We start from the raw sequence: 27,733 nt of genomic DNA, 5'->3' as shown, positions 1-27,733 counted from the left end.
ATCCACTTCCATGGATTTTGCAACAGGGACAAATAGCTTAGTCATTCATCCAGTCATTGAGGGTTTTAGGAGTGGTTGATTCACAGGGATTATGGTGGCTGGGTTCCCTGCCATGTCATTGTTCCTTTGATCACTATCTGACCTTTTATTTTGAATGGCCTTAAATATTCTCCTATAGACTTTTTTTTTTCTTTTAAAGAAAAAAAAAAAAGGAGAATCAGACAGTTTTCCATCTGAACTGAAAGAATCAACAGCGTTTAAAGCAGATGTGTTTAGTAACAGCCCAAAAGCCCTCCTGTTCTGCTGCGTTTCAGACAGTGGCAAAGGTTATTCAGTGATTTTAAGTCAAGGGGACTGGAGTTCCTGTGAACTTATAGTCCAGCACTTTCACTGACAGATGTAGTGTTTTTGCAGCATGTAGCTCAAATGTGTAATTTGCAGGTGCATGTACGATACTCCAACAGTGCTTGAGCTTCTGCACTGCACACATGTAGATGAAGCATGATCAGTTTCTGCTGTCTTGCTTCTTCTCACTGGTCCTTGGTGCATGAGCTGTCATCCTTAAAAGAAACTCATCAGCTCTCATCAAGATGAGCCACTGGTTTGACTCAAAAGGGCACTTCTCACTTTCTTAGAAACAGTTATGCTGACTACAGCACTATTGCTAAAAAAGTCTACCCAGTGCAATCACTCTTACACTAAGGAAAGCAAGGCTTGTACAGTGCAGCTTCTCTTCTAAAAGCTGTCAGAAACCTCTGGCACTGTGTTTTCAATACTGGTTTATGCAGATTTCCACCATGCACCAAAACACATGCTCTTGGTAACCTGGACAGAACTCCAGGAATTGTTCATAGAATCATAGATTGCAGGGCTTGGAAGGAATCCAACTCTCTGCTAAAGCAGGTTCATCTCAATCAGGTCACACAGGAACATGTCCAGGTAGGTTTTGAAAAGCTCTGGGGGAGTTTCCACAACTTCTCTTGGCAGCCTGTGCCAGGGCTCCCTCACCCTCACAGAAAAGAAGTTTCTCCTCATGTTTAAATGAACTTCCTGTGTTCCAGTTTATGTCCATAGTACTGTCACTGCCCACAACAGAAAAAGTCTCACCCCATCCTCTTGACATACCCCCCCTTAGATACTTATAAGTGTTGATGAGGTCCCGCCTGTAGCTGAACAGCCCCAGGTTCCACAGCCTTTCCTCATAAGGAAGATGTTCCAGTCCCCTGATCATCTTGGTGGCCCTGCACTGGACTCTCTCCAGCACTTCCTTGTCCCTCTTGAGCTGAGGAGCGTAGAATTGGACACAGGACTCCTGATGAGGCCTCAGCAGGACAAGGGTAAAGGCACCATTATTCCCACTCTGTTCACCAAAGCTTGTTCCAGGTACTAAGACAAACACTTTTTAACCTACACAGAGCTGCTCTTTACCAAGGGTAACCAGTCTCCAGAAGAGACAAGACACATGTCCCAGCACAGAGAGCATCTGCTCTGAAGAGCAAGGAGCACTCTGTGCACACCATATGGCCGGGCTGTCCTGCCTATGAACACCTCGGTTCCCTTCCCCTGCAGGCCTACAGCCACGGCGGCGCCACGGCGGCCCCAGTCCGGCCCCGGCCACCGTCACCAGGACAACGGCAAGCGGCGCCCGGGGACGGGGTCACATGCCCGGAAACGCCTCGAGGGAGGAAGTGACGGCACTTGGGGAGCCCCAGAGGCCGCGGTTTAAAAAGGGGGAAAAAAAAAAAAAAGAAAAAAAAAGAAAAGAAAAAAAAGAGGCAAAAAGGGGCGGAACCGCGCGTGCTCCGCCCCCGCCGCCCCGCGCCAGGCCGCCCCCCCCGCCGGCCCCCGCGGCCGCCGTGCCAGGCCGCGGCCGGGCCGGTCCCCCAGCAAGCCGCCGACAGGTAACGCCCCCGGCCCCGCCCGCCCCCAAGAACGGGCCCCCGGGGCCGCCCCGCCCCGCCCGGCCGGGGCCCGGCCTGGCTGCCCGCGCGCGGGGGGTGTGTCCGGCGGCGGCGGCGGCGGCCCCGGGGTCTCCGGTAACACCGACAGCGCGGATCCTGCGGGTGGCGCGCGGGGCTCCCGGCGGGGCGGGGCTGCGGGAGCGGAGCCGAGCGGGGCGGGGCGGGGCGGGGCAGGGCAGCGCTGCGCTGCGCCGCTGCGGCTGCAGGTGAGGCCGGGTCCGGGGCGCGGGCAGCCGTGGCGGGGAGAGTGTTCCGGGGCTGGGGCAGACTGGAAGTTGACAGCGGCGGCGGAGCAGCCATTGTCTGCCCGGCCTGGTCCGGCCCCAGGAGCAGTGGCCGGGAACAACTCCCTCCCGCCCCTGCAGCCCCCGCTGCTCCCCCCGCGCGTTAAATACGCGCCTTTCTTTAGCTGCCTGCGGCGGGCATCCTGCGACGGATCTCCGCGGCCCGCCACGGCGGGGCTGCGTGCACAGCACCTACGTGTTTACTGGCGGGCAGGGCGCCTGCACGCTCTCCGTCGCCTTAACTTTGCTGCTGGAGTTGCCAGCGGCTTGGGACGGGGCTGCCGCCGAGCTGCCTGCCTCTACCAGACCATCCCGTCCCGTACCCCCGCCGAGCTGCCCAGCGCCTGCGGCCCCGCCGGCCGAGTGAGGCGCTTAGTGGGGAACGGCGGGTGGCGGTGCGGGCAAAACGCGGGGAACAGGTGATGCGAGGTCCTTGTCTCTGCTTCCAGAGCATCCTGGAGCAGGGTGTAGCCTGTTCCGGCAGCTTCACGCCTCAGCTTGACTAGCTTGGAGGCCACCTCGTAAAAAACTGCAGTAACCGAGCATAACGTAGTCCTGGTTGTTAGTTTTTCTCCTGTGGACAAATCTGTGCAAATCTTACTCGTTCAGTAACATAGTTTCTCAAGAGTGAAGCAACAAAACCAGTTAGGAGGTTAGAAGATGCCAGGGGGAATGGATGGGGTGAGCAAGCAAAACTTTTCTACCTCTTACTCAGTGCTCAGGGACGAGAGTAGATGTTTGGTCTGACTCTTGCTCTTCCACTTGAGAAAGGTCAGAAACTTTTAGACAGACCACCTGTGGTGTTCTTGGTGTGTGCTGCAATTGCCAGTGTGGGTTAGGTTCAGATTGGCACATGTTCTCATGCTTGTACAGCTCCATGAGCTAGTTTTCTCCCAACTTATTTTCCTTTCTGCTATGCTGTCATTCCTGCCATGATGTTTGTAGGCCTTTGTATCCTTCTGTGCCTGCCTTTTCAAGGTGCAGTTCTAGCTGTTGTTCAGATGTAATGGCCACGTCTTTACTATGTGGTTTGATTTTTGTTTTGTGGGGGTTTTTTTGGGAGCTATTGATTACTTTTATGACGTGAGTTGGTTGACTCAGTCTTTTGGAAAACCCGTGGTTTAATTGTCTTTAGTAGACAGTCTGTGTGATGAAGCAGCAAGCTGAGCCAAGTGATCTAATAGCCCAGTGGTCACTAGAATTTTGAGAAGAGAAGAGTGCTGGAAGATGTGTTTGGAGGAGAGGAGAGGAGAGGGTGTAATCTGTGCTGTTTCATGTGAGAATGGCCTGTGTTTGGATCACATTACACAAACATGGAGCTGCATCCTTAGATGAACTTGCCTGGGGAAATACTGTGCCTTTTCACTTTTGTGTTTGGCAAGGGTTTTGCTGGATAAAACTGCTTACTGTGAGAGATTTAAAATTCTTATTGCTCTTCTGGAAAGGGAAGTATTCTTCTTTATGTGCCCTCAGAAGGCCTTCTCCTGCCTACAGAGACCAATATTTTTTGGTGCCTTTCATACCAGAGGTGTTTCATGTGCTAGGACGTGATTTTTCAGATGATGTAGATCAATGTGGAATTCTCAAGACCACTGGAAATCTTAAGAGTCAGTGGTGCAGTTTACTGATGAAAGACAGGCTGGTGGAGGAGAGCACTGAGTCAGAAGCGAGGTTTCTCCTTCTGATGCAGCTGTTGAGAGGGTGAGGGTATGTGCTGCAGCTAAACTGAACCTCATTTACCTTCTCATTTACCTCTCTTACAGCTCTCATGAACACTTGTGGCATCACAGGTGAGCTAATTTCACTCACTGATCTCGCAGAGACTGATGTAGCTTTTCTTGAAAGTTAACAAATTCATTTAATAAGCACCATAAGCAACACAAATGCTGGGAGGAACCTGCATGGGGGAGCTGAGAACAGAAATTGTCTCCAAACCATAGCTGATCTACTAGATAACAGTGTAAAATGTGCAGCTTCACTCTGACTTACATTTTAACCCCTTTCAAAGTACTTATCTACTACAGTTTCTTTCTTTAAGTTTATATTCTCTTCTTTCTCAATTTATTTCTTTTCTGGCTTCATTGACTTTTTGTGGTGCTGCTCCCTGGGGAAGATTTAAGGCAATTGTCTTCTCCAGAGCTTTTATATTCTAGATAGGCTCATTGACCAGCTGTTTCTAGCTGTAACAGAGTTGTACCTGAAGACAGTAGTGACCAGTTAGGAGGGGCAGTGTCTCAGTTGGGGAGAAGGTGACTGCAGGGCAGAATTACTGACAGCCACTGCTGAAGCAGTGCAGGAAGCCAGTGTTGGATTAGCAGGGAGATCAGTGCCTGGGCAGGACTTGAGGGGAGAAGTGAAGATGTGTGTGGAAAACAGGACTGGAGCAGCAGCAATCTACCTGTCAATTACAGAATTTTCCAGATTCTGAGGAGCAGGTTTGGAGCAGCAGTTCCCTAATGTAGCCAGTCCATCCTCTGCAGTGTTAATGCTGTTGCCCTACTTTAAAGTCATCTGCTGCCCTTAACATCATTCCAGAATATTAAAAGTTGTCTCCTCTGCACCTCCTTTTCTGCTGTGCTGGTCCATTTATTCAAACCCTGGGAAAAAGTTGTGTTTGGTGAAGGCTGCAAAGCTTGAAATCTCTGGATTTCAAAAGGTCTAGAAACAGAGGCTATGCTAGTGCTGTGGGATCCTGGAAGACTAGGGGTCTCATTTAGAGGTCTTTCAGACACATTGCAAGGGAGCCAGCTGGTGTTTGGAAATAAACAGGCTGTCGGTGATACTGAGACTATCGGAAACTATTTTTCTTAGTCTTGCATGAAATTAAATCCTTTTAAAAAGTCAGATTTCAATGGATTTGTGTTGAATAATCACTTTTGCACTTTCTTTTAACCTGACTCTAACCCTTCCTACTATTACTGCTTGTGTAAGCCACGTTTCTTGCTGCTGGAAACTCCTTGGTCATCTCAACGTGTTAGTCTTCTGGTAAGCACTCTCTTCAGCCTCACTTCTCTTCCTCTTGGCTGATTAAAACCATCTCCAGTCCTTTCTCAGTCTTGCAGTTCACTGCAACTTATCTTTCTGCTACTGGAAGATCTCTCTGGCTCTACCTGACCTCTTTAGGAGATTTCACCTCTTAAGTGTTGCCAGTGAACCCTTCATCCACTTTGCTTCTGACTCCATTCCTCCTGAAAGCAACTTGCCATCACAAATACCAGCTTCCTGTCTAATATTCAGGTTATGGTGAACAAGTAGCTGGGAAGTCTGTATGATCGAAGGAAGGGCTGGGGGCTGGACTGGGAGAATGAAGGACCATGTTGGTGTATCTGCATCAGGGCAGCGGAGTTGCAGAATAATCATAGCGCTCATGGGACTGGAGAAAGAGAGGGTTGGAAGTTAATAAAGTGTAGTGAGAGACTGGAAGCACAGTGCATTTTGCCTCAGTTCACTAGCCTCTCTTGAAGCAGATGATCCAAGTCTGTAACCAAATGATTGTCTGAATGAGCTGCAGCTGCTCCTTCACTTTGCTGTTTTTTTAAGAGTTCAGGATGCTGTAGCTTCCAACTGTGACACAGCAATAAAAAAGTGGGAATATTTGTCTTACATTTCTGACTGTGATACTAAAAGATATAAACCGTGTGGACAGTTTCTGGGTGATTTCAGAACCTTGTCATCCCCCATCCCCTGTGATGTAGCAAGGTTGGGCAAGTAACCTGATACTGGGATATTCCAGTAAAAGCCATGTAATGCAGTGAAGTACAGCTTGGTTCTTTCTCTAGCCTGACTTAGTTTCCAATGCTCTCAGTGTAGGTCTGGAGTCCATCTCAGCCTGAGCTTCTGGGATCCTGTCACCATGGAGACTGAAAGCGAGCAGAACTCCAGCTCTGCCAGCGGGAGCTCCGGTTCTGGAGGAAGCGCCCGTCCTCAGATATCGCAGATGTCTCTCTATGAGAGACAGGCGGTACAGGTGAGACGCCCTTATGGTCTGGAGTGGTGCTGCACCCTTTTGTGATTTTCCCAAGTTGGTGTGTTTCAAGGTGGGACCATGCTCCAAGAAGTGCCTGTGTTCAGATTGAGAAATTCTTGTGCTAGACCCAATGTTTATTTCCTGTAGGTTAGTCCTCCAGTATCCAGCCTCTTAGCTTTAATCAGTACTGTGAGACAATAGACTGATTTTTAGCCTGCTGTTCTAGACAAGTCATTCAGTTTATCATCCCAGTTCCTTCATATAGTGTATGTCCTCTATATAGTGTTCCTCCATATAGTGTACATACTATACTGGAACACTTGTCTGCTTGCTTGAGAATCTATATCCTCAAATTCCTGTAGTTTATTAAAGTTTTGAAATGTGCTTCCTGCTGTCCTGGAATACACCTATGGTTTCAGTCTGTTACCGATTTTGTAGCTGTGCTGTGTAATTTGATGTGCCAGTCTGTTGACTTTGCACTTTTTCATGGGGTCTAGGGGACAGTCTCATGACTGTTATTTATTTCTTCATTGCTTTCTCTAATCACATATCAAGAACATGCTATTTTTAACAATTGGGTTTTCCCCTTTCTCCAGGCCCTGCAGGCACTCCAGAGACAGCCTAATGCAGCCCAGTACTTTCACCAGTTTATGCTCCAGCAGCAGCTTAACAGTGCCCAGCTTCACAGCCTGGCTGCCGTCCAGCAGGTGAGTTGCCATGGGGCAGAAGGAGAGGAATTAGTTCTGTGATGAAGATCTAGCGATTCTCTTTATACAGCAACTTGTGCATCAAGGTCACCCTGATGTGTGAAGAGCCCATGAATCCCTAAACATACTGTTTAAAGCCAACACAAACAGCTAGTAAACTTTAGGCCTGATGCAAAGATTCATTGGGTTTTCAGGTACAGAGCAGGGAAAGGTAAAATTTGGCATCCCCCTCAGGAAACCTCCCTTTCAGAGGCCTGTGACCAGCCCCTGCTGCCGCTTTTTTTTTTAATTAAAAAAAAAAGCTTTTAAATCAGCAGTGGATGCAGTAGTGTTTAAAAACTGCAATTAACGTGAACCACAGATTGTTACTTCTTTGAGAATAAAAATGGTTGAATGTGAGTGAAATTTCAGGCGGCACCCTCTGAATTTCCTGTCTTGAAACTTAGTAATCTGTGTTTTCTTTACTACTTGCTACCAAGAGTAAGTCTTCTCCAGACAGGAGGGTGCTTTTTTAATTGAGATATATATATATATTGACTGAGGTATTTTGTGGTGCATAATTGTCGAGTGATTATATTTTTTTGTTACCAACTTTGCTCACCTGCCAGACTTTATCATCAGTTGAAGGTGGATTATGTTTGATTGGAATACAATTCTGTCTGTAACAATATCTCCCTCAATAGCTGTACTCCTTGGCTGTTGATCAACTATTTAGTTGTACTCAAAATCCCTACCTGCAGTTTTATGTCATAGAGGGAATAGAATCCTCTCGCCAGTTTCACACAAATCTAGTTATAAAACTAACTGAACTTGTACAGTGGAATTCCCGTGGGGTAGGAGGAGGAGGGAAACAAACAATATTTATGTTAATCAGTGGACTATATGCACTATAATCTAAGATTTGTTACTTGTAGTGCTGTCATGGAATTGTTACTAAGTGGCCCAGCAAATTGCTAATATTGTGGCTAACTGGGTGTTAGCAGTGGATTACAGCATCAGGAGTATGTAGCATGACAAGCTGGGGCAACAGCAGATTGTGTACACAGCAGTGGAAGGAAGTGGGGATCATGCACCCTAAGGGTCCATTGCCTTGGGTAGTTTTTGGGTCTGAACTGGTTGGGGTAAAGAAGGTGCCTTGCTGAGTTGCTGCACGTGATTTGTAGGGCACAGCAGAGATTTCCAGTGGCTAGATTGTGCTCCTGTTCTCAGGAGTGGAGGACTCTGGGGTGGGGGCTAGGTGTTCTGACAAAGCCAAATATTTATTCTGGATTGAAAAGTGTGTTCGAGGTACTAATTTATCTGTCATTTTCTCTTGCAGGCTACAATTGCAGCCAGTAGACAGGCCAGCTCCCCCAACACTAGCACCCCACAACAGACCACCACCACGCAGGCATCTGTAAGTAAATGCTCTCTCACACGTTTATCAAAGCATCCCTCCTGCCTTTTTCTTTCTCTTAGGAAGGCAGTCAGGCAGGGAAAGACAGCTTCTAAGAATGCTGGGAATCCACAAGATGCAGACAACTGTAAAGATTTGGGGTGCTAACATTATTGATGGGGGTTGAGGAGACCAGAGGAGGTTTCTGAGCGAGAAAGGCCTTTTAGCTGGAAAGATAGACACTGATTGCTCTTTGCTGAGGCTTTGGGAATACATTGTAATGGCTTAGAAGAGGATCAGGACTTCTAAGGAGAAGAACTCATAAGCAAATTGGAAAGGACTGCTCTTTTTTCTTGGGCAGAGTAGTAGTTCATCAAATGAAACGAAGTCTGGTTTTGCAGTGAGCCTTGAGGAGAGATTTGTTCAGAGAGTAGATGAATTGATAGGGTGATTACTTTATGGGTTTCTTTCCTTTACTTGAGAGACTAGAGAAAATGATATATTTCTTTGGGAGCTCTTATTGCAGTTGCATTGCTAACAGTGACACTCATGCACAGCATATGAATGAGGTCAGCATCCAGGGCTTTACTACTTTAGTTTGTGTAGCCTCTAAGACAATAACATTTTCCTTTTTTGTGGGATACAGCAAAAAACCTGTAAAAATGTCTCTTCTGGCTGTATACCACAAAGTGAATTTGTACTTAATTCTTTGCCTCTGTCTCTTCATGTAAGATTTGTTGCTTTCCTCTGTTTTAAGATCAACCTAGCCACCACATCAGCTGCTCAGCTGATCAGTCGGTCCCAGAGTGTGAGTTCCCCCAGTGCCACAACCCTGACGCAGTCTGTGCTCCTTGGGAACACCACCTCACCACCTCTCAACCAGTCACAGGCACAGATGTATCTCCGGGTAAGAGATGTGTGTGCAAAACCATGAACCCTGCTTCCTAGCCACTTCAGTGTTATGCTGCTTGGGAGTTTCAACACCTTTGGACTAACTATAGCTTTCAGGATGATTCAGATGGGGAGCTCTTGTCCCTGATACCACAAGTTTGATGCTGGGCTTGGCTTTTGAGGGTAAATGAGCTACGTTTGTCTCTGCTCTGCATAGATGTTAAAGATCCCATGGCACTTCTCACTGCAGCGTAAATGTAAAATATGTGTCCTTAGACTTGAATATAGCTCACAGAAATAATGCTACTGGTTCAGTGTGGGAACAGATATGTGATAAATTACTCTCTTCTACCACTGCTGAGCTCAGGGACTAAAGTCAGAGTTCAAATAAGGGTAGAAACATGAATTAATGTCTACAAATACATCATCCTTTTAATCGCTTTGAAGTCCTTCTAAGTAGAAAACATTAGATTTGACTGTACAGTCAGTCTGGCGTTTGGTTACCTACTTGAAAAATATTTTCTGTGCCTCAATTGACTTTAGATACAGCTTGTAATTCCCTTCTTTTCAAGCAACACTGGTCGTGGATGTATGTCTTTTATGACTGTTTCTCAAGTGGTCCTGGATATACATCTGGAAATCCAGTGACACCCCAGTCTTTTAGCTAGCCTTAGGCAGTCTGTGGGAGCTGGCCTAGGCCCATGTTTGATAGAAGCGTGGTTTATTTTTCCATTGGGAAGCTGTTCCCAATTTCCTGCTCCCAAGGGGTGTGTTCAGAGTGCAGGGAGGGTTGGGGGTTTTGCGGTGTGTGACATTGCAACCCAGTGTTGCTTTGTAACCTTTTTACTTGTCTATCTTTCTCTTTTCCCCTCTGTTCCTTTTGTTCCATATCACCTGACCCTCCCTCAACAGCCGCAGCTGGGGAACCTATTGCAGGTAAACCGGACCTTGGGCCGCAATGTGCCTCTTGCTTCCCAACTCATCCTGATGCCTAACGGGGCTGTGGCTGCTGTCCAGCAGGAGGTACCACCCACTCAGTCTCCTGGGGTCCATGCAGATACAGACCAGGTCAGTGACATCCCTTCCACTGCTCTTTGTCACCCTGTTCTCTGGTCTTTGTCTCCAGCCATCCCTGTAGAGCAGATTAGCTGTTCTACTGTTTTATCCCCAACCTGTGTCCCCTCTGCAGGCAGGAGATTCTGTTTTCTCTTGCCATCTTTTTTTTCATGTTTGCTTTTTGCCTCCAGGGATGGGATTAATTTCTGCTTTAAATTTCTGATGTGAGCCACAGGCTGGATCAAACCCATCCTCACAGTTTCTTGATTGTCCTTGTGTGAAAAGAACTGTTGAGTTCTATGTCCAGGTTCTAGTCACGCTGCAATGAACAGTCTTTGCTAGCAGTAGTATTCTTTCACACAGTTGATTTGTGATTGCAAAGATACCAATGACCGAACAGACCATGAGGTATTATCTCCTGCATTCATATATAAGTCATAGTCTAGGTCAGGGAGCTGCCATGACTTCCCATTTTCCTTGTCCTATCCAAGTCATTCTTGGGATTTCCAGTTACTTCATGTTTTTCTTGTCTGGAGAGCTTTCTTTGAAGGAAAGTCAGCTATGGTCAAACTTGAAGGTAACACTGCATTTGATAGACGAATAAATACAGAAGATGGCAGCACTAAAATGCAGAAGAACTGGTGAAATTGGTAGTGTTGCAGGCCCTGAGTAAAATCTGTGGGCCTGCTGAGTGGCAAGCCCTGCACAGGGAGAGGAGGATCTGAACTGGGTCCTACCAACGCAAAGGCATGGTGAGCAGATCTGAAGGCTGTCCCATGCCTCAGAGAACAGCTCTTCAGAAAGTGCCACGAGATCTTTAACTTCCATCAGAGATGGGGCAGGAGGGACTTGAGGCTAGTGTGCTTCCTGGTGAAAGCCTGAGTTTTGCCTTGCAGTATTAGCCAGCTCCCCATATGAGTAAGCATCAGCCTAGCCCACATCCCAGCAGAGGATGTTGCTTATACATTCTCTGCCAAACCTTCAACGAATAATGTACATAAAGCAAAAGGGTTCTGTTTGGTGTATGTGTTCCTAGGTGCAGAACCTGGCTGTGAGGAGCCAGCAGACCTCGTCCACTAATGCCCAGCTCCAAGGCTCTGCTCAGAAGGCAGGAAGCTCGCAGGCTTCGGGCTTACCGCAGGCCACCAGCACGGGCCAGGCCTTGGTGGTGGCTCAGGCCTCCTCTGGCAGCACAGGCCAGTCCCTCAACTTGAGCCAGGGGGCGATGGGCAGCAACGGCATCTCCGGGAGTGTGGTGGCAAGTGGTGGGAACCAAGCCTCCATGGGGTTCAGCCAGGCCTCCTCGTCAGGCACCGCTGGCAGTTGCCAGAGGAAAGGCACTGGAGTGGTTCAGCCATTACCGGTAGCAGCTGCCCAGGCCGTGACTGTCAGCCAGGGGAGCCAGACAGAGGCAGAGAATGTGGCCACAAAGAAGAGTGAAGTGGATAGTGGTGGACAGCAAACAGTGGGCATGAACCTGACCAGGACTGCCACACCAGCGCCCAGCCAGACTCTGATCAGCTCAGGTAAGGCCAGACTTGCTGCTTCTCTTCCAGCCCACTGGGCTTTTGCATGAATGTCATTTGAAAGCTCTGTGGGGAGAGGCTTTTCAAGGAGCCTTCCAGCCTCTGGGCTCCTGGTGGTTTATCTCTTAAGAGTTCTCTCTGTTAGCAAGAGAAGCTGACTTAGTCCCTCATGTCCTCTGCCAGTAAGCTGCCAGTCATTTTGGAGTTTAATGACTCAAACCAGTGCAGAGGGGTCGGTTTTGTTGTTGTTCCTATCTGCACTGTTGCTAACTTTTGTGCTTTCCTCTCTTCCTACTTGGGTAGCCACATATACACAGATCCAGCCACACTCGTTGATCCAGCAGCAGCAGCAGATCCACCTGCAGAAGCAGGTGGTGATCCAGCAGCAGATTGCCATTCATCACCAGCAACAATTCCAGCACCGCCAGTCCCAGCTCCTCCACACAGCTACCCATCTTCAGCTGGCCCAACAGCAGCAACAGCAGCAAGCACCATCTCTGACCCAGCAGCAGCAGCAAGCTCAGCCTCCACAGCAGCAGGCTCCACCTCAAAACCAGCAGCAGTCTCAGACCCTTGTGGTGCAGCCAATGCTGCAGTCCCAGCCACAGCCTGTGCAGCTCCAGCAGGATAGTCCTTGCCAGCCAGCCACCAAGTCACCTGTTCCTATCCAGTCAAAGTCTCTGATCACCCCCATCAAAGCACCTCAGCTTGGGCCTGCCAAGATGTCAGCAGCACAGCAACCCCCTCCGCACATCCCTGTGCAAGTAGTAGGTACTCGGCAGCAGGGTTCCACCCAGGCCCAAGCGCTGGGCCTGGCCCAGATTGCTGCAGCAGTGCCGACATCACGGGGAGTGCCAGCTGTGGTTCAGCCTGTGTCCCAAGCCCATGCTGCTTCCCCATCTTCATCTTCAGCTCCAGCATCCTCACAGGAAGCTCCTCCTCTCACCACAGGGGTGAATTTGGCACAAGTTCAAGGCACAGCCCACATGGTGAAGAGCCCATCCTCCTCTCCAGTTGTGGCTCAGATGCCAGCAGCATTCTACATGCAGTCTGTCCAGTTGCCAGTAAGTGATATCATTGAGAAGGAGAATAGCATGTGGATTCTGTTTGTTCATTCCTAGGACACCAATCGCAGCCCAGGCCCAGGTCAGTGGGATGGGATGGGTAAGGGGTTTGGGTAAAGGGATGTGGAGACTTTCTTCTCAAAAACATTAATTCCAATGCAGTCCTTGTAGTTACTGACTACAGTCATTTATCTTCCAAGTTAACTTTCAGAGACTTGCACGAAATAAATAGACCCTGCCCCAAATGGAGTAGGTGTCCACATACTAAATATCACATTTAACCGTGTGATGAGTTGACCGTGGCTGACTGCTGGGTGACCACCAAGCTGCTCTTATCACTCTCTCTTCACAACATGCTGGTGAGGAAAATGGAACAAAAAGCTTGTAAGTTGAGATAAGGATAGGGAAATCCTTTACCAATTATTGGCATGGGTAAACCAAACTTAATTTAGGGAAATTAATTTATTGACAATTAATCAGAGCAGGATAATAAGAAATAAGAACAAATCTAAAAAGTACCTCCTCCCTTCTTCACATGCTCAGCTTCACTTCTGACTCTTCTACCTCCTCCCTTGAGCAGTGCAGGAGGAGGGGAATGGGAGTTGTGGCCAGTTCATAATATTTGTCTCTGTAACTCCTTCCTTCCCACATTTTTTCCTCGCTGCAGGATAGAGCCCTTTCCACAGGAAACAATTCTTTATTAACTTCTCCAATGTGGATCCTTCCCACAGGCTGAAGTTATTCATGAACTGCTCCATCATGGGTCCCTTCCATTAATGCAGTTCTTCAGAACAAACTGCTCCCAAGTACATCCCCCGTGGGTCTCACAAGTCTTAACAGAAAACCTGCTCAAGCATGGGCTTCTCTCTCCTACAGGCTCAGAGGTCCTTCCAGGAGCCTGATCCAGTGTGAGCTGGTTCTCCATGAGGCCACAGTTTCTTTTAGGGTGCATCCCCCTGCTCCAGCATAGGGTCTTCCCCAGGCTGCAAGTGGATCTCTGCTCCCCCCTGGCCTGTATGGGCTGCAGGGACAGGGCCTCACCATGGACACAGGGGAATCTCTGCTCCAGTGGCTAGAGCACCTCCTGCCCTCTTTCACTCATCTTGGTGCCTGCAGGGCTGTTACTCACATATTCTCGCTCCTCTCTCCTAGCTGTGGTATTTTTTTACTATTTCTTAAATATGTCACCAAAGAGGTGCTACCAATGCCACTGATGGGCTCAACTTTGGCCAGTGGCTGGTCCATCTTAGAGGCATCTGGAACTGGCTTGGTCAGACACAGGGGAAGCTTCTGGGGTCTTCTCACAGAAGTCACTCTTGTAGCCACCCTACCACCAAAAACTTACCACATAAACCCAATACAAACAGTAACTGGCCTCTTTGTTGTCCCTCTCAGTAGATATGAGTGGACTGTGAAGACTGAACTCCCCTGTCCTCACTCCCTGGGACAACAGCATTTTGGCAGCTCAGATACCTTTAGCCAGTGTCTGAGACTATTTCTAAAACCTATCTGCTTCTTCAGGAAGGTGTTGCAGGATTTGTCTGTTTTTTTTAGAGTGGGGGAGCAATTCATCCACTGTGTGTGCCCAACTCTTTCGACTTTGCTTCATTGAAACTGATCAGATTTAGCCAAAATCCTGTTTGGAAACTGCTGGGTTACTGCCATTCCATTTCTTCCTGGAATAATCCTTTGATATTCACACAGTATCTTAGTATTGTATCAAAATATCAACATGAATTGAGACACTAGATCATAGTTATAGTGGTGTCGGTAGTGAGTCATCTGAATCCCACTCCCTGGTCCTTAGATGTGTGTACTGTGAGAGAGCTAGAGGCATCTCCAGAAAAAGAAACCAGGCTGCAAATAAAGTACGACAGAGCAGGATGTGCCTTCCTTTTGCTTCTGATCTGTCTTGTTCTTTGAAGCCCCTCTCTCTGCTCACGTGTTCCCCTTCTATTCATGCAGGGCAAGTCACAGACCTTAGCGGTAAAGCGCAAGGCTGAGTCCGAGGAAGAGAAGGAGGAGTTGCCCAATGTCACTGCACTCCTACCTGCCAGATCCTCTCCTGTGATAGACAGCCCCAAAAACGTGGAGGAGAAGAGTGGCCTTGGAGGTGAGGTACAAAGGAGAGGTCTGCTTGTATGTGCTAATGGCATGATCTCATACTCCATTTGAAGTAGATGGAGCAAAGGTTAACTGATTCTTGTGCTATTAACTTCCCAGAAAAATCTGATCCTGCTGCCATTGCAACTCCAAATGCCACCTCAAGTGAAGGAACTTCAATCACCTCGACTTCTGCTCCCACCCCAAACCTGGCAATGGTGTCACGTCAGATGGGAGACTCCAAACCCCCACAAGCCATTGTCAAGCCCCAGATCCTCACACACATCATTGAGGGATTTGTCATCCAGGAAGGAGCAGAGCCCTTTCCGGTAGGGATTCTCCATTGTGGGGAAGGGAGGTCTAGCGAGCTCCTGGGAGGATGGTGGGCTTCTGCCTTTTTGGACAGGAATTTCTTTCCCTATATCATGGATCAGCATTTCTACTCTTGAGAGACAGATGGTGAGGAGAAAGGGAAAGGAGGGAGGCAACATTGCATGAAGTAAGGCATTAAGGTGGTAGCATTAAAGAGAATGGGTTGGAAGAAGTAAAACAAGTGTGGTGGGAACTGTTTTCTCCAGTAGTCTCCAAAGCAATAATTTATGCAGGAATTGTAAGAAGTAGTCTCTGATTTTAGTGAGGGAAAGAGGCACTGCTCTTTGAACAAAGCAGCAAGTAAGGGGAAATGCAGTTAGATGGAATTGCTGGATATTTGAGGCAGATAGTACTTGCTAGTCTTTCAATAAACAACCAAGCTTGTGAGTCAGGAAGGAGTGCGGTGGACACAGACAATCCTTTACTGATGGGCCCAGCACTTTCTCTTCCTGTCCAGGTGGGTTGTTCTCAGCTGCTGAAAGAATCTGAGAAGCCACTGCAGGGAGACACTCCTTCTGGCCAGAGTGAAAACCTGTCCAGCAATTCTCCAGGAGGGGACAATGCTTCTGTGGGTGAGTTTCAGCACCAGGAAGCCTAGCCAATATTACTGAAAGTTTCTGATACTGTACTACTAACTTTATACGTTACGGACTTGTATCTCTTCTATCTCTTTTTCTTGAGTGCCAGGAGACAACATTCTGTTGTTAATATAATCTAATACACTTTGTGTCAATAGTAAGCAGAAGAATCTAATCTGTACCTGTCTTTAATGACTGTGAAGGATGTGTGGACACAGCAGAGAGTTGCAATGATGGAGGTTTCTCCCACAGCCTTGTAGGATATGAGGGATATGCTCTTTTTTGCTTGCTCAGTGAGACTGTGCTGAGAAGAAGAAATCAATTGCTGTGTTCAGTATCCTGGGGTCCTGCTTAATGGAGCTTCTGACTCTTTGTGCAGCTCCTTCCCTAAATGAACTGTAGATTCAGTAGAGGACTGTGCTTGGAATCTTATCTGCTCAGAAGAGTAGTAGTGGAATGGGGAATCATTGTGTAATCTGCTTCAGATCACCAGCTGATATCTTTGTATCTCATCAGAGCTTGATAAGAAGGCAAGCTTGCTGAAGTGTGAATACTGTGGGAAATACGCTCCAGCAACCCAGTTTCGTGGCTCCAAGAGGTTTTGTTCCATGACCTGTGCTAAAAGGTAACAGCAAGACGTAATCTTCTTTTTCTCTGACTATACATTTCTCCAGAAATGGGCATGTGCCCCTTCTCTACATAGTGTGCAATGCTTCAGTACATGTGGTCTTTCCTCCATGGGATGCACTGGCCAGAGAGATCCTATCACAGAATCTCAAGGGCTGGAAGGGTCCTCAAAAGACCATCTAGTCCAATCCTGCCAGAGTAGGACCACCCAGAGTAGGTCACACAGGAACTCATCCAGGTGGGTTTGAATGTCTCCAGAGAAGGAGACTCAACAAGCCATCTGGGCAGCCTTTTCCAGTGTCCCGTCACCCTCACAGTGAAGAAATTGTTCCTTGTGTTTCTTTGGAACCTCTTGTGTTCCAGCTTGTACCCATTGCCCCTTGTCATATCATTGGACATCACTGAGAACAGCCTGGCTCCATCCTCCTGACACCTGCCCTTTACACATTTGTAAACATTAATGAGGTCACCCCTCACTCTCCTCCAAGCTAAAGAGCCCCAGCTCCCTCAAGCTTTCATCATAAGGAAGATGCTCCACTCCCTTTGTCATCTTGGTGTCTCTGTGCTGAACTCTCTCCAGAAGCAACCTGTCCTTCTTGAACTGAGGGGCCCAGAACTGGACACAGTATTCCAGATGTGGTCTCACAAGGGCAGAGTAGAGGGGTAGGAGAACCTCTCTTGACCTACTGCCTACACCCCTTCTAATACACTCCAGGATGCCATTGGCTTTCTTGGCCACGAGGGCACATAGCTGGCTCGTGGTCATCCTGCTGTCCACCAAGACCCCCAGGTCCCTTTCTCCTACACTACTCTCTAAGAGTTCATTCCTCAACCTGTACTGGTACATGGGGCTATTCTTTGCCAGATGCAAGACTCTACACTTGCCCTTGTTGAATTTAATTAGATTTCTTTAGGACTCTTAGATTCCTTTAGAACTCTAATAAATGATTTGTGAGTGCTTCTAGGTCTGGCGAGGTGGATGAGGTGTTGAGTGTAAACAGGATTTCCGTCCTGTTCAGAAAATTAGTCAAGAACGTGGAAGTTCTGGGGCTTCAAAGAACATCTCTTCAGTCAAATATACATTTGTCTGACCAAACAAATGCATACTGGTAGCCTGCATTGGTATTAGACAAAGACAGAAGGGAGTACGGGGGGAAAAACACCTGGGGAAAGGTTAAACTGATCATGGCTGCCTCCTGTTGATATCAAAGTGCTTGTTGTGGGTCTCTCTTTTCTCTTAGAGGGATGACCTAAATGACCCTTCAGATGTTAGATCTAGACTCTCGAGTCCACATATAATATTGCTTATGTGAGAAGTGTGGACTGGTTCTTTCCAAGGGGAAGCCTTAGAAGGAGGAGGAACAGAACTTTTCCCCATTTAGAGCAAGGCGAATCAGTAGGTTTAGATAGTTGCCTTCTCCTAACTGCTGCTCTGCTTCTACTTATTCGAGGTACAATGTCAGCTGCAGCCACCAGTTTCGGCTGCAGAGGAAGAAGATGAAGGAGCTCCAGGAAGCCAACTACGCCCGCGTGCGTCGGCGGGGCCCGCGGCGCAGCAGCTCGGACATTGCTCGGACAAAGATCCAGGGCAAGCGCCACAGGGTAAGGGCAGAGTCCTGTCTGCCTCTCTGCAGGCAGAGCTCAGCCTCAGGGCTGCTGCTGCCACACCTACCACTTCCTCATAGTGGGTGTAGTGGTAAAGGGCAGGCCAAGTACACACTGACACAGCTGTTACACAGGGCAGAGGGAGCTGTTGTAGACCCTCATTGACTGCAGAAAGGGGATTCACAATCATGTGAATGTCTGTTCATTCTCTCTTCACTCCCACCTGTCTCTCGGAGGTCTCAGTGAGGGTGATCAGCTGACAGCCTTGGTAGAACACAATGCACTTTTCCTCTTTGATCAACATTCTTCCATGTGAATGATTTGAATTAGATGAGAGGAAAACCAAATGAGCTTCAGCAATGACACAAGGAAGAAGAATGGATTAGGGGAGGATGGGGAGCAGGAGGAGGGAGGCAAGAGTAATGTCTCTACTCTCCGATGTCAGGGAGCTCTTGTGTCACCTGCCCCTGAACCAACAGCCGGAGACAGTTGTCTCAGACTGTTGGAACAACTTCTGCCATTCGCGATGTCTTGTTTTTCACCTAGTAATGTTGAATTTCTTACAGAACACTTTATGATTTCTTTCTCTTCTATGGGTTTGTAGGGCCAGGAAGACTCAAGTCGAGGCTCTGATAACTCCAGCTATGATGAAGCTTTGTCACCTACATCTCCAGGACCCCTGTCAGTAAGGGCTGGTCATGGAGAGAGGGACCTGGCAAACTCCAGTATGGCCCCACCTACCCCAGACCTCCATGGAATCAACCCAGTCTTCCTGTCCAGCAATCCTAGTCGTTGGAGTGTGGAGGAAGTGTACGAGTTCATTGCATCACTGCAAGGTGAAGTTAAGATCCTCTACTGTGCTCCTGTGATCCACTGGCATGGATTTGTGTCTCTCTTTCTGGAAAGGTGATGGTGTCAGTGGTGCCTAGTGCTTTCATTGTGCTTTTGGACATGTTTCTGAGTTGGTGCAGGTCACTGGTGATGGATGACTTGTACTTCCCATGTAGCCTCTGGCCCTGGGCAGACTGTGGAGCAGAGTGGGGAGGGGGCTTGGTTAGTTCCCTAGCTTGCTTTCTGTAACTGCCAGAGGCCCAGAGTGTTAATGAGGGGAGTGTCCAGGGCACATCTATTTCTCAGTTCCTCAGTGCTATTTTCTTGGTTTCACAGGGTGCCAGGAGATTGCCGAGGAGTTTCGATCACAGGAAATTGATGGCCAAGCCCTGCTGCTTCTAAAGGAGGAACACCTTATGAGTGCCATGAACATCAAGTTGGGACCAGCTCTCAAGATCTGTGCCAAGATCAATGTTCTCAAGGAGACCTAACAGCTCTGAAGCCAGAGGTTTCACTTTTGCTCTGACCCCAGGGCAGCTGCTAGCTTTGAAGCACCCTGCTGGGGGGGGAAGAATGGGACAGATCCCTGTGGTCTTGCTTTCAAGAATGAGAAGGAATGTAACTGAAACTGCCATACACAAGCCTATATCTTGGTCTCTTTATGGTGCTACAAGGGGGAAGAAAACTCTACCTGGGGCCTTGAAACATCTTTCCTTCTTCCTGATTTTGAATATGCCTCTCCCGTATACCACATAAAGATGTGAAGGGAACCTCTTTCTGCCTTAGCAGACTTCTGAAAGGGAACTGTCCTCGTCCCTCTTCACCACAGCAGGTCTGCTGAATCTCAGTTTTGAATCTCACTGTGCCAGAACTTCAGGCATAGGAAGAGCTGGCCCCACATAGACATGGGGCCAAGCTGTGCTTGTGGCATTCAGGAAGGGCAACTAGTAAAAAAAAAAAGTGACAAGAGTGGGGGAAACAACAATATGAGCAAAGGGAAGCTGATGCTGTTCCACTCAAAAAACACTTAGGCTGCTCATGAACTGGGTTTAATAGCCATTCCAGCATGCATACCAAACGTGAAGGCCTGTGGCAATAGGAGCTGCTTCAGCTTTACTGTCTCCTGTAGAGGTGCAGCGTGAAGACAAAGTATTTTGGCAGCTATTCACTCCAGGTGCTCCTCTCTGAACCAGTTGGACTAAGATTTATCCTGAATACTTATGACCAGATGATCAGAATATCAAAGGGGAAGGGGATGGTCTAACATTAGGGAACCTTGCAGCACTAGGTTTGTCTCCCTGTTGTGCTAGGGCATAATTTACAGATCCAAAGCAGTCTCCAGAAGCACCAAGGCTCTTCATAAAATGGGCTGGGGTTTTGGTTTGGGGGGTTTTTGTGTGTGTTCTTTTATCAGTTTGTATTATTTTTGCGTCTGTCTTCATTACCCTCAGGAGAGCTTATGGGACAAAAGTTAAAGCTGGCAGGATTGGACTGCCTGCCTCAGGCTCTTTTTTTTTGGGGGGGGGGGGTGGGCAGGCGGGTTTTGTAAACCAAGTATTTCTCTTCATCAGTTATAACCACCCCGAATATAAAAATGCGCCCTCCAACAACTGAATACTAATCCTTTCATGCTACGTCTCCTTTCTAAGGTTCAGAATTATCTTACAGGCTGAGTCCCTCCCTTTCAGCCCCACCAGGTTTGGGGTTTCTTTTAGGGACCAGATGTGTTATTCTGAAGGTTTGAGGGCAGAGTTCTCTTCCAGAAGCACCTCTGCTTCAAATAAATGGGCAAACCACCTGAAGAAATTACACAAAGCATGAAGAGTGCCTCCTAGAGCCAAATGTCTGAAAGAAAGACGATTTTATAAACCATGTATCTTAGCTTTTCTGTTTTCAGAAGCTTCATGTGAAATATTTGAGTGAAACATAAGGCTGTTGTGTGTGGAAAGCACCTGCTCTTGTAGGGAAACTGTAGTGGCATGGGAGGAGTCCTAAGGCATAGGAAGGAAGACATTGGAGACCTTTGGAATGGGCTCTTTATTGACCCACCTTAGGAAAAGGAGGGAAAAGGCTTAGAGAATGGATAAAAATTGCAGTACCTTCCTAGTCTTAATTGCACAGTTGAAGCTTGCTTTAATGACAACCTTGTTCCTGGAAGAGAAGACTTGTATGCCTTCTTGAACGAAAACAGGCCCAAAGAAAGCTGCCCATGCTTGCACTCTTGATAACAAGTGTGCAGGGAAGGGAGAAGGTTGGAATCTCGTAAGAGCAATGGGCATAGAAAGGCTGCCCTTAGCCCCTTTCATCCTTCTCAGGCTTTGTGTGATAGCCTGGTGCAGGGGGAGGCAGGCAGCAACCTTGGCTGCCTCTGAGGACCAGGTTTTATTTCAGTCCAAGGGGAAAGTTTGACTTCATTTCCTGTCCAGTGTTCTTAATAAAAAATACTTGTTCAGGCAGTGCAGGTCTGGCTGCTTTTAACTCCCCTCTCCAACCTCAACATTAAGCTATTGTGTAAGAAGTGCAACATTCATCAGAAAGGGACTTTTTGTTGTTGCAGAAAAAGCAGAGCAAGCTTTTCCCATCCGTAAGTACCTGAGATCTTAAAGTTACAGTCTCCAAAGATGTGTCTTTACGCCTCCCCCGTAAACCCTGAGGGAAATGGAATGAGACAAGGTGGCAGCATAAACTTGTACTAACACAAAGAGATACATTTCCTGGCCAAGAGTAGCTCAGGCACAAGGCACCACCAGCAAAAGACTCTTCACCTTGGGACTAAAGAAAGCTGCTGTTACATCAGCACAATGCTTCATTGGGTTTTTTTGGTCACTTTATTTTTGAAAGTTGTGTTTTGTACAAAAAAAATTACCTTAAACACCACCATGAAAAACAGTAACAACAGACTTAGTGACTTCCTATTTTTCCCATACTATGAGAAAGATTTGAGACTGTAACCAAAAAAAAAAAAAAAAATCAAAGAAAGCAGGAATTGTTTGTTCACTGTAAACCCAGCAAGAAAGCAGGACCACCCTTTACCCCCCTGCCTCAACACTACTCCTCAGACTGCTTTGGCAGTATTAAAAATGCATGGACTGTTTTCTGTACTCTGCTGTTACCAGTAGTGGCTTATTTAGTCTCTGCTCTCGAGACTGAGCCAGTCTCTGCCAGTCTACAATAAGGCAGAAAGAGATTGCCTAGAGTCTAGCCCCTCAAATAAAAAGCAATTAGGAATCAAAAGTACCAAGTTCCTGAAGGTTCCCATTAAGTCTTACAACGCAACTGTACCTGCTTTTTCCTCGGGCCCCAGGAGAAGTTCTTTTGCTCCCAGCCCCTAGCAGTATGTGAGTACCATCTGCACAGGGCCAGTGTCCTCACACTGGTCTGCACCGTGCTTAAGGGGACAGTGATCTGCTGTATGTAACGTGTTGGCATTTCTATCCTTGGCTTCTGTGGTTCCTTTTTTTATAAAAGTAACTTCTGGTAGCTTCAGGGGAACACCCTCTGCCAAACAAGGGACTTCTGGAGAGCATGAAGTCACAACGCTGACAGTGACTGAGCTGTGTGGGCAGTCACCTTGGGAAGCTTGTAACAGAACGCAAGTGGCTCCTACCCATCTCATTTTGCCTTGGTATCAGTTTCAGTAAGTGTTCCCTTTACTTAGCAGCACATCACTTCCTTTTGTTTCTCAGTGACTGAGAAGACTTAAACAGTATTCTGACTGAACTGGAAGGTCACGAGACTATTTAACTCCTATGTTCTTTTAGCGTTGCCCCTCTCCAGTCTGAGAGGAGGGCATACATCCCTTTACATTTGCTGAAAGTAAATGGCGTGTACTCTTCAACATATTGTCATTAGGAAGGGAAAAGACTGCAGAGGTGCTAATGTCTCTCCCACCCCCATGGAGTGTGGTGTAGATCACTCTGTGCAGGTCGTGCTGGCAGAAACGATGCGGAACAGTGTAGAAGCTAGAAAAGCTGAAAATGCATTCGGAGAAAAATAATGCCAGTGTTTTGCAGATCCTGTAAACCCTAAAGAAAAAAAAAAGAAGACACAGAAGATCCCTCCTACAGTCTCAGCTGTTTTAACCCATGGCCTCCGTTTCCTTCCCTTTTCTGCACCTGTCCGTGGCACTTTTTTTTTCCTCTATGATTCATCTCCCACTTCTGCACCGTGCTGAATGCTCATATTGCTTTCCTGCTACCTTTTACTCAACTCTTAGCTATTTTCAACCCTGCCAGCTCTGCTGCATTTTTAAAAACCTGAGCCAGCCTTATATTTGAGAGACATGCCATCAGGGACCAGTGCTACTCATCCCCAGAGGCAGCCATGGGCCCCGACCCATGAGAGACAGCAAAAGCAAAAACCAGGAGTGAGAGAAGCGGCTGTGGGAGGCACCTGCCTAAACAAGCACTGAGGGGATGGGGAGAAAAAGACGCTGTTGTTGTGGTGGCAGCCTGTCACATGGGTAGCAAGTGGTCGTCTCGCTCCTCAGGCTCATCACCCAGCTGGTCATCACCCACGCCGCGGTATGCAGCCGGTGTGCTGCGAGGCTTGGAGCGGCACACAAAGTCACAGCCGTCCTGCAAGCACAGGGCAGTGAACCCAAGTCAGATCCTACAATCAAACAAAGCAGCTTCTCTGATTTCTCTTTGCCTTAGGGATTATGTCTGCTACCTGGGACAGGTCTCCAAAGCTTGTCTTGACACAAGAAGTGAGCACACACACACACATCTTACTGGGCTTGGAAAGCTCTGGGCATATCGATTAACAGCTGAGCATAAAATGGCACTGCCTACTAAGGAAGGGTTTCAAGGAGTCAGGCATGAACACTGTGCAGTCCCCAGCTTGACATTCCTACCTGGAAAGCATTAACCACTCATAAGCCTGTGTTCTAGTTTGTTATGCAGCAGCTGCAGGATATTGGCAGGGAATCGGTCTCAGCGAGGATTCAAAAAGGAATACTCAAGAAAAATAACGGATATCCTCTTCTGCCTCAAGGTACACAACCTGGGGGAGAGGTTTACCCAAAGACGTGTAGTCCACAAAGGCAAGGCAGATGCCATTTTCTCCTGTCCTAAACATATGGGCCAGGCTGGGAACATACAAGGATTTTCACTCACCGCCACCAGATTGCCCAGATCTTGCCAGAAGGAAAAGTGAGGAAACTGCTCCATGCCTTTTGCTCCCACTATGAGGCGCTGGTAGAGGAACCCACCAACGATATAGACGGCAACCAGTGAAGTAACCCTGGAGGGCAGAGTTAAAGATCAAAAGTGATGAACTCCTATAGACCACATCTTTCAAGACAGCCTCGGATTGGTACTGTGGCAGGTAGCTGAGCACTGCTCAAGAACAGTACTATAAACAGAGAGCAGCTCAGAAAAGGTCCTAAAAATATTGATCTGCTAGTATAACTCTTTCAGCAGCATTACATGAAGCAGTGCCTCTAAGCACAAACACAGAAAATGAGTCCAGACTCCCGGTCTGAATTACCAGCACTGGCAAAGAGCTGTTGTATAACTTTAGGAAGTCATGTCTTCCATGTTTCAGTGCACCTTTTTGTAAACTATGAAGGAAGTTGTCTACAGGGAACAGAACAGCTCTGCAATATCAGGCCTTTAGCAAGCGCTTTTGACCAAAAAGCTCAGATGCACTGAACATGTGACAGTGGCTGTGGATGGGTATACAACCATCATCTAGCCCAGTGTAACATTTGCTGTTTTCAAACTGCACTGCAGACAGCAGCCCAGAAACCAACAGCTCTTCCAATGACTCACGTGATCAATAAAATGGAGCCAACGCTGAGGTGGGAATCCTCAGCTGGACAAGCCACATCACTGTCCATCTCAAAGAGGTAGAAACAATCCTGTGTCTTTTCTCGCTCTTCTGAAATGATGCTGAATGAACTCTGCAATTTGGGAAAAGTTAAGTCACATGAAAATATGCCCAGGCAAGCTGAATTTCACCAACAAACAGTTTAATCACTGTTGGTGCAACTAGGCCACAGACACTGGAGGACCAAAGAAACACCCTACTGCCTCCTTGAAGCCCTTCTGTTTACAGAGAACTGTTTGCCTGGCAGCCTCCTGCTCCTCTCCTACATCTTGTGTCACTCACCGCTGTAACTCCCCTCTTGCAAGAAATCATGATCACAGCCCTTCTCTTCTCACCACCGCAGTGCCTACCATACGAATCACCTCCTTTATAGATCAGCATGATCCAGTCACCTGCCAAGAGAGAAACAAGACAAGCTGCAGATCCAGATCAGAAGGCGAAATACAGATGCTGAGCAAGAAAGGTACTGAGTGGAATCTTACTTCCACTGAAGACCTGAGTTTCATTGATTCTTCCTATCACTGTGGTCTTTCCGTTTTGTCCGTCTGTTTGCACTAGGCCACCGAAATCTTGTGAGGTGTCCACCTCCCTGCACACCCTGAACTGGTAGACATAGTTTTCTGTTTTGCTTTTCTCCACAGTCACGTTAAACCTGCAGCAGGTAGAAAACAGAACAGACAGCCCATGGGATTACAAAAAGAAGCATGCACTCAACTCAGCAGCCAGTCATAGCCCATGCTAACACGAAGGGGGGAAGCCCATTCTGCAGGCTGGCCCCAAATCTTCCCCTCCCCTTGGCCTGAGGGTAGGCACTGCACAGTCCCAAGGCCTGCAGGGTGTTGGACTGTACCTCATTTGACTCAGGGGCTCCAGTTTCTTCAGCAGGGCTCTTTCCATTTGCGACTCACTGCTCTCATCACCAACAACATCGCAGGTCCTATCTTTTGTCTGTTGAGCCGCTACAGCAAGGGCCATAAAGACCAGCAGCATAGTAGAGGTATGGCAAGGTGATGACATCCTGGACAGCACGGAGAATACAGAGGATTAACAGTTTCATCCCCCTGCAAACTAATTTCAGGGTCACAGAGTCAATGATTGGCCACTTCCTCAGTCCTGACTGCAAAAAGGGGAAGTCAAAATCTAGAAACATCTCTTAGCTCCCAGGATGCTAAATCTGTATCTGTTTTGTAGTCAAAGACAATTCACTGAGATGATTTGGGATTCTTTTCTGAATTTTGTCTGGGGACCACAAAAAGTTTTGTTGCTGAGAACATTAATTGGCATTGACTAGGGCAGAGCAAAGCCCAGCAGACTGAATGCTGGCATAAGTTTCAGGCATAAGCCATTGTTACTGCATTGCACCGAGGAGCCAGTCAGCAGTAAATGATTTACCAGACCTCTACTCAATCCTCTTTGTGGCCCTTGTGTGAAGGGCTCACATAGAAAAGCCACTGTGATTAGTCAGGCTCTGTTTGTTCAAGTGCCTTGATCTTAACAATTACCTTTCTAGTGCTACTTTACCTGAGAATCTGAAAGCATTTAATAATGCGGAGCTGCAACTTCACAGAACAGTTGAAGAAAACTTCCATTTATATGAGGGAAGAAGGGAAGGAAGAAACTGGGATGTCTTATGCAAGATCCCACCAAGGAGGCAATAATGAAGATAATAGTGTAAACCTGGAACATTTGGCTTTCCAGTCCGTGCTAAAATCATGTATGTAGCCCTCAACGATTGCACCAGCCAACCACAGCGGCACAACAGATTCCCCTCTGCCTGTCTCATCGCAGATTTCAGTAGAACTCCAGGTGTTGCCGGAAGGACATGGACAGACCCGCAAGTTAAAGAAGCTCCTGGCAGCAGCCAGACACGGAGCCTGCTGGAGAATCAGCCCGCTCTGCTGAACCCAGTGATTACCCACGGCCCCTGCCGAGTCCACCGTGACGCGTACAGCCGCGCTAGCTCGGGTGCAAATGCGACGAGATAAGAGACATGCTGAAACGAAGAATCCTGTGACACGAGACCTCGTGATTTGCCAAGACCAAAAAGCAGAAGCCACGGCTTCCCCGGGCAACTTACTGGCAGACGCCCCCCTCACACACAGGCTGAAGGAAAAAAACGAAGTGGTGACGCCGTAAATACCCCGTAGCCGGGAACTGCTACGGCCGGGCGGCCTCGGGGCCAGGCGCCCGCAGCCTGAGCCGCTCGCTGCCCGGGGGCCGGGCCGGGCCGGGCGTCTGCCGGGGCAAGTCTCCCTTCTGCCGCCGCCGCAGCCCCAAGGCCTCGCTGCCGCTCCGCCCCTCTCCGCGGCTCCCGCCGGCCCCGCGCCGCCGCCCCACACTCACCTGCTGCCGCCCCGGCGGCAGCTGCCGCCCCACCCAGCCTCCCCCCGCCGCGCACGGGAAAAGGCAGGGCCGCCCATACGGAATCGCTCGGCAGCGCTCAGCGGCATCCCATGCTGCGCGGCACGGGCTCCGCGGGCCGCGCCGGCCGGCCTCGCCCGCCCCCACAACCGGAAGCGGGAAGGGGGCAGCGGAACTGCCGTTCTCCGCCAATGGGAACCCGGGGAGCCGGCGGGACAACGGCGCCCACTGGCAGCTCTCAGCGAATGAGGGGCAGCGACGGCAAGGGGAGGCTCCCGTGGTCCGTCTCAGCCCGTGAGCGGGGCGGTCCCGGAGAACGCCTCCTCCGTCTCCTCTGTCCAATGGGCGGAGGAAGCAGGCACACAGGTCCCGCTTCCCTCTCCTCGCTGCCAATGGGAGGCCCTCGCCCTGCCCCGCCCCGCGGCGGCCTCAGCGCTGAGAGGCCGCGGTTAGTTGCCAGGGCGCGGGGCTGGTGGCGGTTGTGACTGTCCGGTCCCGTCCCGTCCCGTCCCGTCCCGTCCCCGTCCCGTCCCGTCCCGTCCCGCAGGGTAACGATGGCAGCCCGGAGAGCACAGCCAAACAAAGCTCCGGCT

At 48.5% G+C, this 27,733-nt stretch overlaps 3 protein-coding genes across 10 annotated transcripts in view; 2 read left to right on the top strand and 1 right to left on the bottom strand.

Moving 5' to 3' along the window:
• Positions 1 to 2,668, top strand: part of LOC104564198 (alpha-2-macroglobulin-like protein 1) — a 43,867-nt gene extending 41,199 nt beyond the window's left edge. Inside the window, exons 36-37 of the mRNA XM_062010954.1 lie at positions 1,570 to 1,634; positions 2,327 to 2,668. Of these exons, the coding sequence (XP_061866938.1) occupies positions 1,570 to 1,634; positions 2,327 to 2,668 (407 nt within the window). The remainder of the gene's footprint in view (positions 1 to 1,569; positions 1,635 to 2,326) is intronic.
• PHC1 (polyhomeotic homolog 1) lies at positions 1,850 to 19,588 on the top strand. Of its 5 annotated transcripts, none has more exons than XM_062007772.1 (16): positions 1,859 to 1,901; positions 4,009 to 4,035; positions 6,051 to 6,212; positions 6,809 to 6,919; positions 8,238 to 8,315; positions 9,052 to 9,201; positions 10,098 to 10,253; positions 11,278 to 11,767; positions 12,071 to 12,831; positions 14,797 to 14,944; positions 15,055 to 15,263; positions 15,764 to 15,878; positions 16,401 to 16,509; positions 17,963 to 18,113; positions 18,721 to 18,952; positions 19,284 to 19,588. In XM_062007772.1, the coding sequence occupies exons 3-16, from the start codon at positions 6,099 to 6,101 to the stop codon at positions 19,436 to 19,438; spliced, it is 2,979 nt and encodes a 992-aa protein (XP_061863756.1). In that variant the 5' UTR covers positions 1,859 to 1,901; positions 4,009 to 4,035; positions 6,051 to 6,098; the 3' UTR covers positions 19,439 to 19,588. The 5 variants fall into 5 exon arrangements, with proteins under 5 accessions (XP_061863740.1, XP_061863756.1, XP_061863765.1 ...); XM_062007764.1 differs by lacking the exon at positions 1,859 to 1,901 and adding an exon at positions 1,979 to 2,036; XM_062007756.1 differs by lacking the exon at positions 4,009 to 4,035 and having other exon boundaries at positions 1,850 to 1,901.
• A 2,168-nt stretch (positions 19,589 to 21,756) lies between these two features.
• M6PR (mannose-6-phosphate receptor, cation dependent) lies at positions 21,757 to 27,421 on the bottom strand. Of its 4 annotated transcripts, none has more exons than XM_062007823.1 (7): positions 27,202 to 27,421; positions 25,630 to 25,797; positions 25,262 to 25,431; positions 25,062 to 25,171; positions 24,722 to 24,852; positions 24,065 to 24,191; positions 21,757 to 23,524 (listed from the first exon to the last, which is right to left on the bottom strand). In XM_062007823.1, exons 2-7 carry the CDS (start codon positions 25,794 to 25,796, stop codon positions 23,402 to 23,404), a joined length of 828 nt encoding a protein of 275 aa, XP_061863807.1. In that variant the 5' UTR covers position 25,797; positions 27,202 to 27,421; the 3' UTR covers positions 21,757 to 23,401. The 4 variants fall into 4 exon arrangements, with proteins under 4 accessions (XP_061863807.1, XP_061863785.1, XP_061863800.1 ...); XM_062007801.1 differs by having other exon boundaries at positions 27,123 to 27,292; XM_062007816.1 differs by lacking the exon at positions 27,202 to 27,421 and adding an exon at positions 26,857 to 27,071.
• Positions 27,422 to 27,733: the final 312 nt, after the last annotated feature.

This window comes from Colius striatus, chromosome 1 (assembly GCF_028858725.1).
Source record: "Colius striatus isolate bColStr4 chromosome 1, bColStr4.1.hap1, whole genome shotgun sequence".
In the NCBI taxonomy this organism is placed as follows: domain Eukaryota; kingdom Metazoa; phylum Chordata; class Aves; order Coliiformes; family Coliidae; genus Colius; species Colius striatus.
This window is presented reverse-complemented; position numbering and strand designations above follow the sequence as displayed.